Source organism: Aotus nancymaae, unplaced genomic scaffold (assembly GCF_030222135.1).
Source record: "Aotus nancymaae isolate 86718 unplaced genomic scaffold, 86718_ANA_hifiasm-v0.15.2.pri h1tg000065l, whole genome shotgun sequence".
NCBI lineage: Eukaryota > Metazoa > Chordata > Mammalia > Primates > Aotidae > Aotus > Aotus nancymaae.
Genome location: NW_026988480.1, coordinates 8762851 through 8777824, shown reverse-complemented (window position 1 = coordinate 8777824; position 14974 = coordinate 8762851). Strand labels below are relative to the sequence as shown.

At 47.0% G+C, this 14974-nt stretch overlaps 1 protein-coding gene across 1 annotated transcript; it reads right to left on the bottom strand.

The window, feature by feature from the left end:
• Nucleotides 1–2016: 2016 nt before the first annotated feature.
• On the bottom strand, nucleotides 2017–11937 carry CCDC201 (coiled-coil domain containing 201). The gene is made up of 3 exons (XM_064366653.1): nucleotides 11920–11937; nucleotides 4967–5407; nucleotides 2017–2103 (listed from the first exon to the last, which is right to left on the bottom strand). The coding sequence occupies exons 1-3, from the start codon at nucleotides 11935–11937 to the stop codon at nucleotides 2017–2019; spliced, it is 546 nt and encodes a 181-aa protein (XP_064222723.1).
• Between the last annotated feature and the right edge of the window lie 3037 nt (nucleotides 11938–14974).

The following is a 14974-nucleotide window of genomic DNA, read 5'->3' as shown; positions in this document are numbered from 1 at the left end:
ATTTGAATTTCATTCTTTGGAAAATGAGACAGAATTCACATGACTCTATGCCTGAATCACTGTGCATAAAACACAGACCTTGCGCACAGTTTGCATGAACACAGTTTATTTTTAATAGTGAAGACTGGAAAGAATTACTCTGTAGTATTTATTGTGCGATTATAGTATTTATCGTGTATATATGTCGTGTGATTACAGGCCGTTTTTCTGCTTCTTTATACTTTTTAATTTGAAAAACAAACGTTTTTTAAATCTGGTAATTTTGTAACCAAATAATAGTTTTAACAAAAGAAAAAAGTAAACTTTTTAAATAGCTTACACAGGAGGAACTAGTTCATAAAACTTAGAAATGTTTAAACACAGTACACAGTAAATAAATTCTTATCACTCATATAGAACGTCCAATGAAATGTGAAGTTTCTATCTAACTGCAGCCACTATATCTAATCCCTCCTGTGAAGGATCTCATTCTCTGTCTGTCGGAAACCTCCGAAGAAATGTGGGTGTTTCCAGGGAGAACCCAATTACTGATCAGGAATATTTTCTACCCACCCTGCAGATCTACAGTAAACTTTTCACCTGTCTCTTAAAACTGAACATACTAGACCTCGCATGCCCTTAGAATCTATCACGTCCTATCTTTTAAGCCAGTCTGAGATTTCATCTAGGGGTTACCCTTTTCACTTTGACTCTAGATGCCAGCCTACCTGCCCACACACTTGAAGAGAGGCAGTGTAGGACTAGACTGGAAATGTATGCATTCTTTTTAGAAAGAAAAAAGCAAACTTTATTTAGAGTGGAGGATGCAAACATTTATATCAATAAACTCTAGCTCTGTTTACCATAACATGTCCACACACATAGGTCTTGCTGAGTCGTCTGTACTTGGGAGATTTGATGCCAGTTTTGTGTTAAACTGAAGCTACTTGGACAGCTCTTCCTTCTTCCTTACAATATGTATTACCTTCATGTTATTGATGACTTGGGAGGGACCCTGATGTGAGGCAGGGAGCACAGCATTGGAGAGGGAGAGTGTAGGGGATTAGCCCATGTAACTGCTAGAGGTTCAGTTCCTCTAGCCCTACACACTAAACAATCACAGCCAGCATCCTCAGATTTCCAGAATGCCTTCCAGGTGAGAATCATGGTTTTAGGGCTTTCCTGGAGTGGCATTTCAGGCTCACCAGGACACCTACCCTGCCCCTGATACCAGGTGTGGTGACTCCTGGAGCCTTCCTAGCCATGCAGTGTGGGTGAGCTGGCCTCTGACTTCCCCTGAGCTTCCTTGTCTTTATCTGCAAACATCCTAGGATCTCACAATCTGGTTTCTTTTACAGCCTATTGGAGAAGGAGGTGGGTACCCTCCAGGGGTGGCACTGTGGGTACTCCCCTTCTCTCAAAACCTGGTCCCCCTTCCACATACGAGAAGGAAACATACATCCCTCACCATTGGTGCTCCGATGAGACTGCTGTGACCATAGGGTTGGAAACCCACCATCCAGTGCAGAGGTTTTCTTCCCAGTTCCTGCCTCAGGTCTTCAATCCCGCTATCCCAAATATGCTCACAAGGCATTCGCCCAACTCTTTCTTGAGGGCGATGCATGGCTATGGAGGCCCTTACCCAGACATCAGCTCTACACTTGACATCAGTCTGGGATGGGGTTTCCTCATGATTCAGGGAAGGAAGCGGAAACTGAGGCTCCGACAAACAGATCGTTGTCCTCAAGGCCACAGCTGGATGGTAGAAAACCCAGGGCTCAAGTCATACACCATGCAAAGCCCTGTCTTCTTTAACCTGCCCTCTCTGCTGACTCTCATCAATGTCAGTGATGAGGGCCTCCCAGAAGCACGTTTACAATCTGAACAACAGGATCTTCTCAAACCCATTCTTCCCACCCCACGAAGAAGGGCAACAGCACTGGGGGTCAGCCCAAGGAGGGCACCATGTGGACAATTAAGCCAGCCCCAGGCAGGCAGGTCTGGAGCACCCCGCCTTCCCATCCTGGCACCAAGCACTCACTCGGCTTCAATGGTGAGCTCGTGCTGGGTGGCTTCTTCGATGTTCTGAAGCATGTAGATCTCCCACTGTCGCACGCGCTCCATCTGTTTAGAGGAAAGGCATCACCTCATAGCAGCATCCGTCTTTACTGGAGATAAGCTCTTCTGCTGCAAAATGTGCTTAAGAAAAGAAATACCCACCCAGGCCTGCAGAGCTTCGCCCAGGGTCTGCAGCTGGCCCAGTCAGCCCTATAGGATTCTGCTCTGTGTGCTTCAAACATACTTCATATGGGACTCACGTGGAGACAGATGAGTACAGGTGAATGGGGTAAGGTGCAGATGAGGTCTGACAAAGGAGGGGACAGAAAAAAGAAGTGGCAGGGAGAGGCCAGAAAGGCTGCGAGCATGGAGTGCAAGAGCCTGCGTGGAAACAGGTGCGTACATCAGTCTAGATGGGACTTTGCAACGGTGCTCTCTAGAGGCCCCTCTTCTAGGAGGCTGTTCAGGGCAGCTACAGCAGGGAAGGAAGGAGGCCTCCCCAATGCAGCACAGGGAAGACAAGGATGGTGTAATTCCTGACACTAAACATGATGCCAGGACGGAGTAGAGATTGGAGCCTGGGGATTTCGGGTGGCTTAGCTAGATCATGTGGGGAGTGGCTGGGGTCCACTGGTCTATGATGGTAGGCCCACTGTGGGTCAGCCATCAGCATCTTCCTAATGTCCTAAAAGTGTAAGACAGAAATAAACCCACAGGACGAGAATGAGGAATGTGAGGAGCCTCCAGAGGGCCAGCTGTGAGAGCAGAAGGCCTGAGCCCGAGCCAGCAGGAGCCAGCAAGAGCCACCAGGAGGCACGACGACTCCTCCTGGAGCAGAGCCGGAGTAGCCAAGGTTCCAAGCACAACTGCAGGCAGAGAGAGAACCAGGCTGGGGTCTGTGAGACCTGTGATCATCCGGCAGGAAGATCAGCAAATTCCCAGTGACCCCCACCTGCCTGAGGCGAGGGCTGCCCTTCCAGTGCCCGGCATTCATGTCCGTCCACAGAGGGTGACCTCCAGGGAGGCTGCTGAGAGCTGAGGCTCTCAGAGGGCTGTGTACTACAGGTACTGCCTGGAACTCCCAGGAACTCACAGTTTGCCACAGTGACTTAGGAAGATGTGATAGCCTCGGACCCCACAGAGGGGCCTCGTGGGCATCCAGGCTCAGCTGGGGGCAGCTGGGATGCTTCATTGGGAGCATTCACAGCATGGGTTCCACAATAAGCTCTACCCGTGGTGAGACCTGCAGGCCCCTTCTCACCTTCAGCTCCCAGAATACCCCAGCCAGTCCCACCTCTCCTGGCAACAGGTGAGAACATTAACCCATGGGGATGCTGACTAGCAAGAGGTGGCTGATGTGGTGCAATGAAGCAGCAGTTAACCCCCAGGCAGCCCTTGGTGGACAGTTCCTACTCAGAACTCGAGACTTTCCATCAGCTCCCACCCAGCTCTGTGATTGCCCCCTCCGAATAGGGAGGCAGCGGCCAGGCATGGCCACAGGACAGCAGGGCATGGAAGAGAGGCTGGAAAAATCCACAGCAAAATCAGCACCCTTGGAAGGTGAGAGAAGACAGCAAGCAAGCCAGGGAAAAGAACACGGGGGAGTGCGGTGCCGGAGATACCCTAGAAAATATCGTCATCACGCAGGAACTTCGGAAGTCAGAACTGAGCAACTCTCCTAAAAAGTAGAAGAAAAGGCTAACCAGCAAATAGAAAAGAATCTCAATCTATCAGGACATCCAACATCCAACTGCAGAGGATCAAGACAGAGAACACAGAGGTTCTCCAAGGTTACAAAAAAAAAGTACGGGGAGGTCTCCCAGAGTCAAATGGGCCCAGGGAGTGTCCAGCACCTCAGCAAGATGACTCACCCCAGAATAAAGCTCAGCACCACCAAGAACCACAAAAGGGACCTGGAGAGGCTTAGGCAGGTAAGAGTCAGGGACAGGGGCACACAGGGCCTTCCAGTTCTGATGAAGAGCTCCCAGCCTGCTGGCTGGAAAAGTGCCCCTTCTCAGGAAGCTACTAGAACAAGGCCAGTGAATAAACCAGCAAATGGGTGAAGAGGCGGAACTCTGCCAGGAGAGGGCCAGGGCACCTCCCAACTGCCTGCTACCCTGAGGATCAGAGCCCATGTGATCCTCTTCTCATTGGGTCCTTTCAGCTTTACAGCATCTCCAATTAGCAAAGGAAGAGGATGGCCTGTGAGAGACAAAGGTGGGTCTCAGACAGTGTGTGCCCTGCTCATTCTCCAGCTGTGGCAAGGGCCTACAAACCTGGCTATGGTGAAGGTGGGACATCCCTGTCACAGTGGCCCATGGAAAGGCACTGGAGTCACCCTCTCCAGGTCCTTAGAAACTCAGGAGTACTCCAGGAATGTAATAGCTCCCTCTTCAAAGCATAGGAAGAAGCCAAGAGACTCCGCACAATGAGGCAAATTTTTACTAGAGTAGTCTGTTTTCTGCTATTCTGTAGCAAGATGACTTATCAGACCTTTCCTGTCCCTATATGTCTGCAAAGCCCCCAAAGATGAAAGAGAGTCACCACCCAGACTCCTGTGAGCTAAATAGCAATGGCAAAGCAGCCAGCCAGCAGCAGCCTGGGTCTGAATGTCAGACCACGAGGCCGAGAAGCTCACGTTTGCCACAGGCAACACTAGTCATGGGGGCCCTCAGAGCAGAGAGCTGTCTTGGGACAGGGCAGCAGCAGGTGTCAGAAAGGTTGAATGGCCTTGATCCGGTCCCATGTGACCTCATGTGCAGAGTAAGTGCGTGTTGGCCCCTGAAGCCACAGCCATGGGAGCATTAACTGGGGAAAGGAGGCTGTTGAGCGCTCCATGGCCCAAGCAGTGCTCACTCCCCTAAACTTCAGCAGGGACCCAGAACTCCTGGGGAACAGGGATGGGGACAGGGACAGGGATAATGCATACCGCAGCTGCCCGCTTCTTTGGGTCTCGTCTCTTCCTCCCAGTTGTGTTCAGGATCCCAGGCAATCCAGGGTTTTGGGGCCAGCTCTTTGCCTGGAGGGACTCGTGGTGCTGCTGCTGCTGCTGGGCTAATGAGGCCGATGTGGGCGGCTTTTCCCCGGGAGCTGAGAGGTCCATGCTGGACTCCTTGGAGGCCCAGATAGTAGAAAGCCTCCTTTTCCTGACAGTGGCTGGAGGGCTAAACCCCGATGGGTGGGACGCAAGGTCCTGAGAGAAGTGTGCAGGTATTGGGGACCCACTGGGATAGGAGGTATCTCCTAGTGGCCTTGGGCTCCAGCCCAGGGCTGCCTCCTCAGGGGTGCTGTGTTTCAGGGGCTTTCTCAAGGTAGGGCTCTTGGTCACCAGAGAGAGGCTGTCATCCTCAGGGGAGCTCAGTCCTGGATTCTGCAAAGTAAAAACAGAGTTTTGAGTCCTAGAAGGTCGTGGGGAGCCTTGAGACAGGCACTAAACCCTGACCCTGGGCGCATTCTCACTTAAGCATGATGGCCCCGTGAAGCAGACCCGAGTCGTCGCCTGGAAAGGAGCGTGCAGCACCCAGGGGTAGAACTGCAGGCCCTGAGATGGAACCCTGTGCAGGGCTAGACCACACCCCTCTGTGCTTGCCTTTTCATCGACGTTATTATTGTCAAAACAGTAAGCATTGGTCGGAGATGTGTTTTTCGAGGATAGGATTAAAGTATAGTTAACTTTTAGGTAAAAAATTTTTTCCACCAAGAAAAATCTGCAAGGCATTGTCAATGAAATCATTTTGACGTGTAGACTCACGACATAAAAAGGCAAAACTGTTGACGACTTTGTAGTATTTTACGAACAAGTAAAGCACGTTGGGCAGGCGGCTCGCAGTAGGTGGCGTGTGCCCTGGAGGTAACATCCCAACTCCAAGCCCCGGGATGGACTGCAGCAATTCCATCACAGCCAATGGTTTCTTCCAAAAGAATGCCTTGGTTAAGTGAATCATGCTCCTGCACTCACATCCCTTTCTCAGATGCTGATGAACTATATTCGGCAAGCACGTTTGTATTCACCTTAACGTATGTGCCTCTGCAGTGCCTGTGGAAATCTGTCCATGCCAAAGTGGCCTGACAGCAGATGGAGTTGTCCAACTGCTTTGTAATGATCTCTCGGTGTCTCAGACACACACATGCATGCTCCTAACTGGCATCCCTGCTCATCTGGCTGATTTACTACTGATTGAGGTAACTGCCAAAGCAATACCAGATTTTTCATTTTATGTTTAATCCCACTCGAATGGAACAATTTCCTGGATTTATTTTTTGGTAGTAGGGTCCTGCATTTATTTTTTGGTAGGAGTAACAGTGCCCAGTTACAATATCTGCTGCTGGCAATGACATCCTCAATCTATTAAGGGAGATACTGTCATTCAGGGTGTACAAAAAATGGGAACTTTTCTAAAAGAAGAGAATGTAAAAAATGGAATGATTTTGACATTTCCTGATACATGCCTGCCAATACTGTATGATTAGCAAGTGCATGCCCATTGCCTGGACAGAGCCAGCAATCACGGAATGCAGAATGTACCTGGGAGACACTCAGGAAGGTACATCCCTAAAAACAGGTCCCCTCCAGTCTAAGGTGAAAGCCTAAGGACTGCACCTAGGAGTCCGCCTGCTCAGGACTGGCTTGTGGCTTCTTCCCGGGGTAATAACTGTGTTCTAAGTTCAAGGACACCACTACTTTGCTAAATTATTGTACATATTGTGCACAGAGATTATCTGGTAGTTAATTTTGGGGGAGACACAGCTAGAAAGCATTTTAATGATGGTGAAGTAATAAAGAGCTAAGTTTCTCTTAAAACAAAGAGAGAGATGAGCACTTGCTTTAAACCTGAGATGGATTAGGAATATTCATTTAAAGTGGTGGGAAAGTGTATTAGTTATTTACTGGGTAACGGACAGATCAAAACTAATTGGCTTAAAACAGACATCTGTAATCATGATTTCTATAGGTTAGGAATTTGGGAGCAGCCTCTCTGGGCAGTTCTGGCTTAGGATTTCCCATGAGACTGTCACTGAGGTGTTGGCTTCATTCATCTGAAGACTTGACTGGGGATGGAGGGTCTATGCCAAGGTGGCTTACTACCCACATGACCTGCAATTTGGTGCTAGCTATTGGCAGAAAGAAACTGAGGCCTCTCCATGGGGTGTTGAGCATCCTCCAGATACAGAACTAGTCTCCTCCAGGGAGACATGGAGGCTGCAATGTCTTTGTATCATCTAAATTCAGAAGTGACACTCCTTCATTTCTGCAAAATCCACTGCTTGCACCAGTCAGCTTTCTTCAATGTAGGAGCAAAACCCCACAAACGCATGACCACCAAAGGGTGATGGTGACTGAGGGCCATCTTAGGGACTGCCTGATATAGAAAAGATAGTGACAATCACATTTTAGGAGAAGCCAGAGTCCCTGGCCTGTGGCTTCCCCCCTCCCATTCCCAATGTGAGGCCTCAGGACTCCCCTCACTCTTCAGAGCACAAATGGCTGGACATAGAATGGAAAGTCTCACATCATTCTAGGAGAGGAGTCCTGCATTTTTCAAAGCCAGCACTCTGACATGGTTTTTGCATCCATTCTAGGAAGGACCCTTCCTCAACCACCCCCCATCAGCTTTCAGGGAAAGGGGCTGCAGCGCTTCAGCACAGCTCTAATTTTCTAAGTGAATTCACCTTGTTAAAGTCAAACAATACAGAAACAAACAAGTTATACTAGCAAGTTTGGTAGAAAGTCCAGTCTTAACCCTTCTCTAGTCCTTCTCCCTCTAGGTAGCTTCCTTTAGCAATGTGTTACCTCTCCTTCCAGTACATTTCCATGTAAGCAAATGCGACACAGGCATCCCACATACAAAGGAGAAAACTTAGCTAATTGCATACATGGAATCATAATATACTTCGTTACACAGTTTTTTACATCCTTGATGATTTCCCATGTCACTGACTCTTTTGAACAAAACATGCACAATAGGATATTTGGATGTGGCATAATGAGATAGTATAAAAACAGCTATGTGTTTTACTTCCCACCAAGGCCTTCGAATGAGGCCAGGGCAGAAGAGGTTTGAAAAAAATGTGGTCTAGGGAAGGTTCTTCCTGGAATCATCTATTCAGCACAGTGTGCTGGAACATTTAAGATCTGTTCTCACTGATTTCTTATAGCATTCTTATGAGGTGAGTATGATTGTAGTCAAGTCACCAAAGGAAACATTCAAACCCAGAGGGTTGATTGGCCTGAAACAGAGCAGCATCAACAATGAGATGTGAACTGGAGTTGGTAAAAACAAGGCTTCCCCAGGAGCAACTGTTCTGCAGAGGTCTGGCTTCACACCCCAAACCCCTCAGGCTTGGCCCGAAAGAAGGGAGGGAGTGCCTCCGCCTTTTGGGTTGATGAGCTGATCATAACAATTTATAGAGCTTCTATTGTGTCACTCTTGGGGTATGTTTATTTTGTACATTGTTTTCTTCAGTCAAACCTTTAAAAATGGATTTGTTTCAACTCCAAATAACCTGAAGGAGAGGATTTACTCCAGAGCATGAGTCAGCACCAGAAGCTGCCACGCTGCTTTCCAACCTGCCTGAACCATTTTTCCGCCCCACCAACCAGCATCCCGTACAGCGCTGGTGGGCTGGAAGAATGGTACAGGCACATTGGAAAACTGCTGCTCTACAGTTTAGTTGTTCCACATCCTTCTTTTTTTTTTTTTTTTTTTGAGATAGAGTCTTGCATGGTTGCCCAGGCTGGAATGCAGTGGTGCAATCTTGGCCCACTGCAATCTCTGCCTCTTGGGTTCAAGCAACTCTCGTGCCCCAGCCTCCCAAATAGCTGGAATTATAGGCATGTGCCACCACAACTAATTTTTTGTATTTTTAGTATAGATGGGTTTTTGCCATGTTGGCCAGGCTGGTCTGGAACACCTGCTCTCAGGTGATCCACCCACCTCGGCCTCCCAAAGTGCTAGGATTATAGGCGTGAGCCACCACTCCCGGCAGTTGCTCCAAATTCTTACCAGCATTTGGCACAACCAATGTTTATTTTTTTAAAAAGTTTTCTGACAGGCTAATAATGGTATCTCATTTGCACGAGCAGCATACTACTTGCACAGTGGATTTGATTTGCATTTCTGTAATAAGTCTTTTCATGTATTTATTTACCATCGCTATGACTCCTTTGGTAAGCTAAAAGAACTAAAAGCCAAACATACTTTTCATGTTAATAAAGGCAAACAATAAACTCACCTATTACAACACTAAGATGGGATTAGAAAGCAAAATCCAATTATACCTTGCATATAGTGAGACGTATCTAAGACAAAGTATTGTAGAAAGATTCAAAGTAGAATTATGGGCAAAGATAATGCCACAGAAGTAAAAATGATAAAACGTGGACATCAATATTTATATTGGAAAAGGTTGAATTTATGGCAAAATATGTTAAATAAGACCAAACTGAAAGAACAGTGTAATAAAAACAAAAACCAAAATGCATAGCTGTTATGATTACTTTACAACAGACAATACAGCATCAACATTCATAGAGCAAAATCCTAGGAAAAAATAAAGGAAAAAGAGAAATAAAGCAGTAACTGAGACTAATTCACCTTTGTAAGCCCATGCTAGATCACGGCTGGAGGGGGACAGGGCCAATCAAATCCCATGGAAGATTACTTGTTTCTTGGAGGATAATCAGCACTTGGAAAGAAGACTTTAAATTCTTTTACTTCAACAGATAAGATCTCAGAGTAAAGTTAAGAAATGGGGGCGAGAAGAAAATCTGGGAATTCTTTCAAACAGAAACTGCAAGGTAATATATTTTTATTAACAGAAACTACTTTTAACCTATTTACAAAAGTGAACTAACGTCAATAATTGAATGTCGATAATTTGAGATTTTCTGATAAAATATTGTAACATATTGAAAGCTTACAGAGAAAACAATTTAGTATTGTTTTACAAATATATGCCCAGGACAGATGACCCAGACATACATATGAGGACTTCATGTGGCGAAAGGTACATCTCAAATAATTACAGAAGAATATGTTTCTGTTCTCTTTCATCACATGCTGTTCTGGCTGGTTGGCCACTTGGGGAAAAATCAACAGTGAGGCTAAGTCCCTCTACCTCATGGCTTACACTAAGATAAATTACAAGGAATCTAAGATTTTAAAAATTCATAAATTGCCCAAATTAAAACAGAAAAAAACTTTAAAAATCTGAAACAAAGTTGGGTTCTTTTTTTTTTTTTTTTTTTTTTTTTAGACGGAGTTTCGCTCTTGTTACCCAGGCTGGAGTGCAATGGCGCGATCTCGGCTCACTGCAACCTCCGCCTCCTAGGTTCAGGCAATTCTCCTGCCTCAGCCTCCTAAAGTTGGGTTCTTATATCACATTGTTCACCAAGATGAATGCCAAGTGGATTAAAGACGTACATGTATAAAAGCCATAACAGTATTGGAAGGAAGTATCAGTGCATTTTCTATAAGCTTATGTAAGGTTTTGCTATGACTCACAACATAGAAGCCATAAAAGAACTAGACTACACATAAACTTTTAAAACCTCTTACAGAAAAGGAAAGAAAAAAGATACACCAATGAAAAGATAAAAGATGAACCACAATTTCTATAAAAGATAAACAAGCAACAAATCTTTCTTTTAGAAAAACACTCAACAACCTGATGGAGAAATCCACAAAGTTTCTGAACAGTTCGTAGAAACTGGTCCTTCAGTATACATATGCTGAACCTCATTCTCAGTAATAAAAATGCAGATCAAAATGAAACCAAATTCCCATTTGGTTTTAACTATTGGACTTTTAAAATTTAGAAGTATGAACACTTTAGACAAGGCAGAGAGGAAACTGGAACATATTGTATGGAAGGCAGTTCAGTGGCACTCAAATGTGTAAGTTAGTGTTCTATTTGGCCACCAACTCCCCTTCTGGAGAGTTACTCTACAGAAGGATATTCTTGAAGCAGCCAAAAACAATGTTTCCTTATGGTGGGGGAAGGGCTGAGTGGAGGACAGCAGCCATTACTGTGGATCTTATGCATTTGATCACTTTTGAAACCATAGGCATGCATTTTCTATTTATAAATAAAAAATAAAAAGAATCCCTACTTCTCTGATGAAGAAACCCAGGTACAGGGAGATTAGGAATGGGAGACCCAGGGCTGCCGGGTTGGGAGAGGGAGTTACGTCTCCATCCAGCAAGCAGAGCTGTAGTCTCCAGAGCTGTACGCAATGCCAGGTGCTAAGGACAGGTTTTAACTTCAGGTGAGATTGTGATCTACTTCTGCAGGACGGCATTTCCTTTTGCATCTAGAGCATGAGGTGTCCTGTCACTGTGCCCTGAGGCTGCTGTTCCCCTTGGTGGCCTGGCTTTCTTGAAGGGCTGTGGCTAAGGTGGCTCTTAATGCTGAGGTTCCAAAGTCCTCACGAGACAGGCCAGGGGAGGAGGAGGACCAATGCCCAGTGTCTCAGGACAGGACACCGGACCCCACCTGATGTCACTGAGATTGAGCATAGGCTCTGGGGATTCTGGAAGGTCCGGGACACACCTGGGGCCTCAGAGCCTAGGCTGGGGAGATGTGGAGGCCCAGGGGCTCTGGCAGAAGGTCTCTCCTGCAGGCCATGATGTGGGCATCAAGAGGAGACTCTGGGTAAGGCTCCCGAGGACCCCAGGGTATTAATGCCTGGCCTGCCCAACCCACAGGCAGCCTGGACCAGGCCACAGCTTTGTACCAGCTCAGGACAGGGCCAGGCCTAAGGCCAGCCCTCACCCAACCTCCTGCTCGGGCGGCCTTGAGCTCCCTCCCTTCCTACCCACCCACCACCTCTTACTGTATCCAGCTAGATCTCACTCCCAGGCTGCACCCCTCCCTACCTACCTGTGCCCCAGGCTCCATCCTGCTTTGCCCCTGGGGCTGGCTTCCAAGTGGGCAGTTGCAGCACCCACCCTGGGCTTTTCAGTGCCAAGAAATACCTGCTGTGTCCTCACTTAGGCCTGGGCAGGTGTGCAGGAGCCCACCTGAGCCCGAGTGAGCCTGATAGCCACGCCACCGCGCAGGTGCGGGGCGCATTTCCCTTACCCTCTAGCTTTTCCCCTTGTTGGTTTCTGTTGTGTGCACCTGAGCCTGTGGGAAGTGAAGGCTGGCAGGGGCACTTGTGGGCGCCCCAGCAACAAGTCACCTGTGCCAAATACTGTTTGATGAGCATCCTCACAACAACTTAAAGGAATGGCGATTACCACCCAACTCAATCCACAAGGCTACTGAAAACAAACACATTGTGAAGCTGAGAAGACCCACAACGACTGGACTTCAAGATATATTTCCCTGCAGAAAACTCCTCACCAGTCCTTCATTTAGTGCTTCTCAAACTTGAGCTGCCCAGAACTTCCTGGGGCCTAGTTAGAGCTGGGAGTGCTGGGCCAGCTCCAGTTCCTGATTGAGCGGGCCTGGGCGGGGACCGGTAATTAGTATCACCTGATGACTCCCAGGCACCGCTCTGCTTTAGGTCCACTTAGAACCACTGCATGAAGGAAAGGCAACATGGGCCGCAGAGTAATGGTAAATTAATCTTTACCAATCTATATGAAAGCTGAGCTATACTAACAGTAATCTCTTACCATGCCTTAAGCTTTGTGGGGGATGCAACTAAACAGAGCAATTCAGAAGCTAGTAATGACTAGAATGATCCGTGGTGGTTTGTTCTTAGACATAATCTCAGTTTTCTAACAACCCCAAAACAAAGTGTTTAGTATGCCTATTTTATTTTATTATTCATTTACTTACTTTTTGTTGGTTTTTGAGACAGGCTGGAGTGCAATGGCATGATCTTGGCTCACTGTGACCTCTGCCTTCCAGGCTCAAAGGATCCTTCTGCTTCTGCCTTCTAAGTAAGCTGGGACTACAGGTGCATGCCACCATGCGTGGATAATTTTGGTACTTTTTTGTAGAGATGGGCTTCGCCATGTTGCCCAGGCTGGTCTCGAACTCTGTGAGATCCACCCGCCTTGGCCTCCCAGTGTACCAGGATTACAGGTGTGAGCCACCACGCCCAGCCAGTAAACCTATTTAAATAAGGGAAAGACAGACCATAGTGGTGCAGTGGATTGCTGGAGTTCAACTAGTGGTATTCAGCAGAACCAAGACAAGAACCCAGGACCATCTGACTCCAGAATAAATGCTTTTTAACCCTTGCTACTCTGTATTGTTTTTCTGAATTTTCTCACTAAGTTGCCATGTGATTTTGGTGAATGAACGCTGTTACTGGCTCTTTCCTTTCTCTGTAACATGAAATGCTCTGTGAGGGCTTTACCAACTCTGAAACATCTGCACATAGGAACCTAAATGAGGAAGTGTGGCTACAGAGCTAAGGGACCCCCAGAGCCCAGGCCTGTGTGCAGCAGCCCGAGCTGAGGCCTACGGTGGATGCTCACCCTCTCCCTCTGAAAGTTCGCTTTCAGAACACTCAGTGGCAAGAGAAGTTGAGATCCCTGAATCTCAACTTCAAGAGCCTTGAAGTTCTTCCAAGGCTTCAGAGGGCACTAGAGAGGGTTTGCCAGACAGCAGGCAGCCCCCACGAGACCCATCCCAACTTGTACTGGTTGGCACAGAGCAACACAGCCAGGTGACTGGCTGCAGGTTCAAGTGCTAAGGGTGGCTCGAAAGCCTTCTACCCTGGGGGTGGTGTTCTTGGTGGTATAGCCTTTCTGGAGTGCAAGTTGGTGCTAATGTACGATACACTTAAAAGTATGGATGGGCCGGGCGCGGTGGCTCACGCCTGTAATCCCAGCACTTTGGGAGGCTGAAGCGGGCGGATCACGAGGTCAAGAGATCGAGACCATCCTGGCCAACATGGTAAAACCCTGTCTCTACTAAAAATACAAAAAAAAATTAGCTGGGCATGGTGGCTCACGCCTGTAGTCCCAGCTACTCGGGAGGCTGAGGCAGAGAATTACATAAACCCGGGAGGTGGAGGTTGCAGTAAGCCGAGGTCGCGACACTGCACTCCAGCCTGGCGCCTGGTGACGGAGTGAGACTCTGTCTCAAAAAAAAAAAAAAAAAAAAGTATGGATGGCCTTGAACCAGCAATTCCACTTGTATGAGTATGTCAGGAGATAATCAAATGGAGTCGTTCCTTATTTCCTGTTACTGGTAGCCATGGAGTATTATCTTTAAGAGCTCAAATAGATGCAATGTGCATAGCCAGGAAAAGGACATTGATGACATAAATTAGAACGAATCTGAGGGAAGGAAAACTTTGCAGCCAATAATATGTGAATATGAACATATGTATGTGCATGTATGTACATATATGTGCATATATACACTACAGACAAGGTGTTTGTGATATATTAAAAGAGAAAAAAGTGACAGAATAGGCAGTATAGTGTCATCTCATTCTAAAAATGACACAGGGCCAGGCGTGGTGGCTCACACCTGTAATCCCAGCACCTTGGGATGTCTTGGTGGGTGGGTCACCTAAGGTCAGGAGTTCGAGACCAGCCTGACTAAAATGGTGAGACCTCCATCTCTACTAAAAATACCAAAATTAGCCAGACATGGTGGTGTGCACCTGTAGTCTCAGCTACTCAGGAGGCTGAGGCACGATAAATGCTTGAACCCGGGAGGAGGAGGCTTCAGTGAGCCAAGATTGCACCACTGCACTTCAGCCTGGGTGATAGAGGAAGACTGTCTCAAAGACAAACAAACAAACAAGAAACAAACAAACCCCAGCCCAGGCATATATTTACACACATATCCAAAATGAGACACACGGAATTGGTAGTGTTGGTGATATCCAGATGGCAGGATGGTGGATAAACTTTAATGTCACTTAATTGCTTTGCATTTTTCTAAAAACAACACATAATGAGGAAGAGTTTTTGAAAGTGAAGCTCTCTTAGAACAGTCAGTTTATTTTCCAGATGGGGAGACT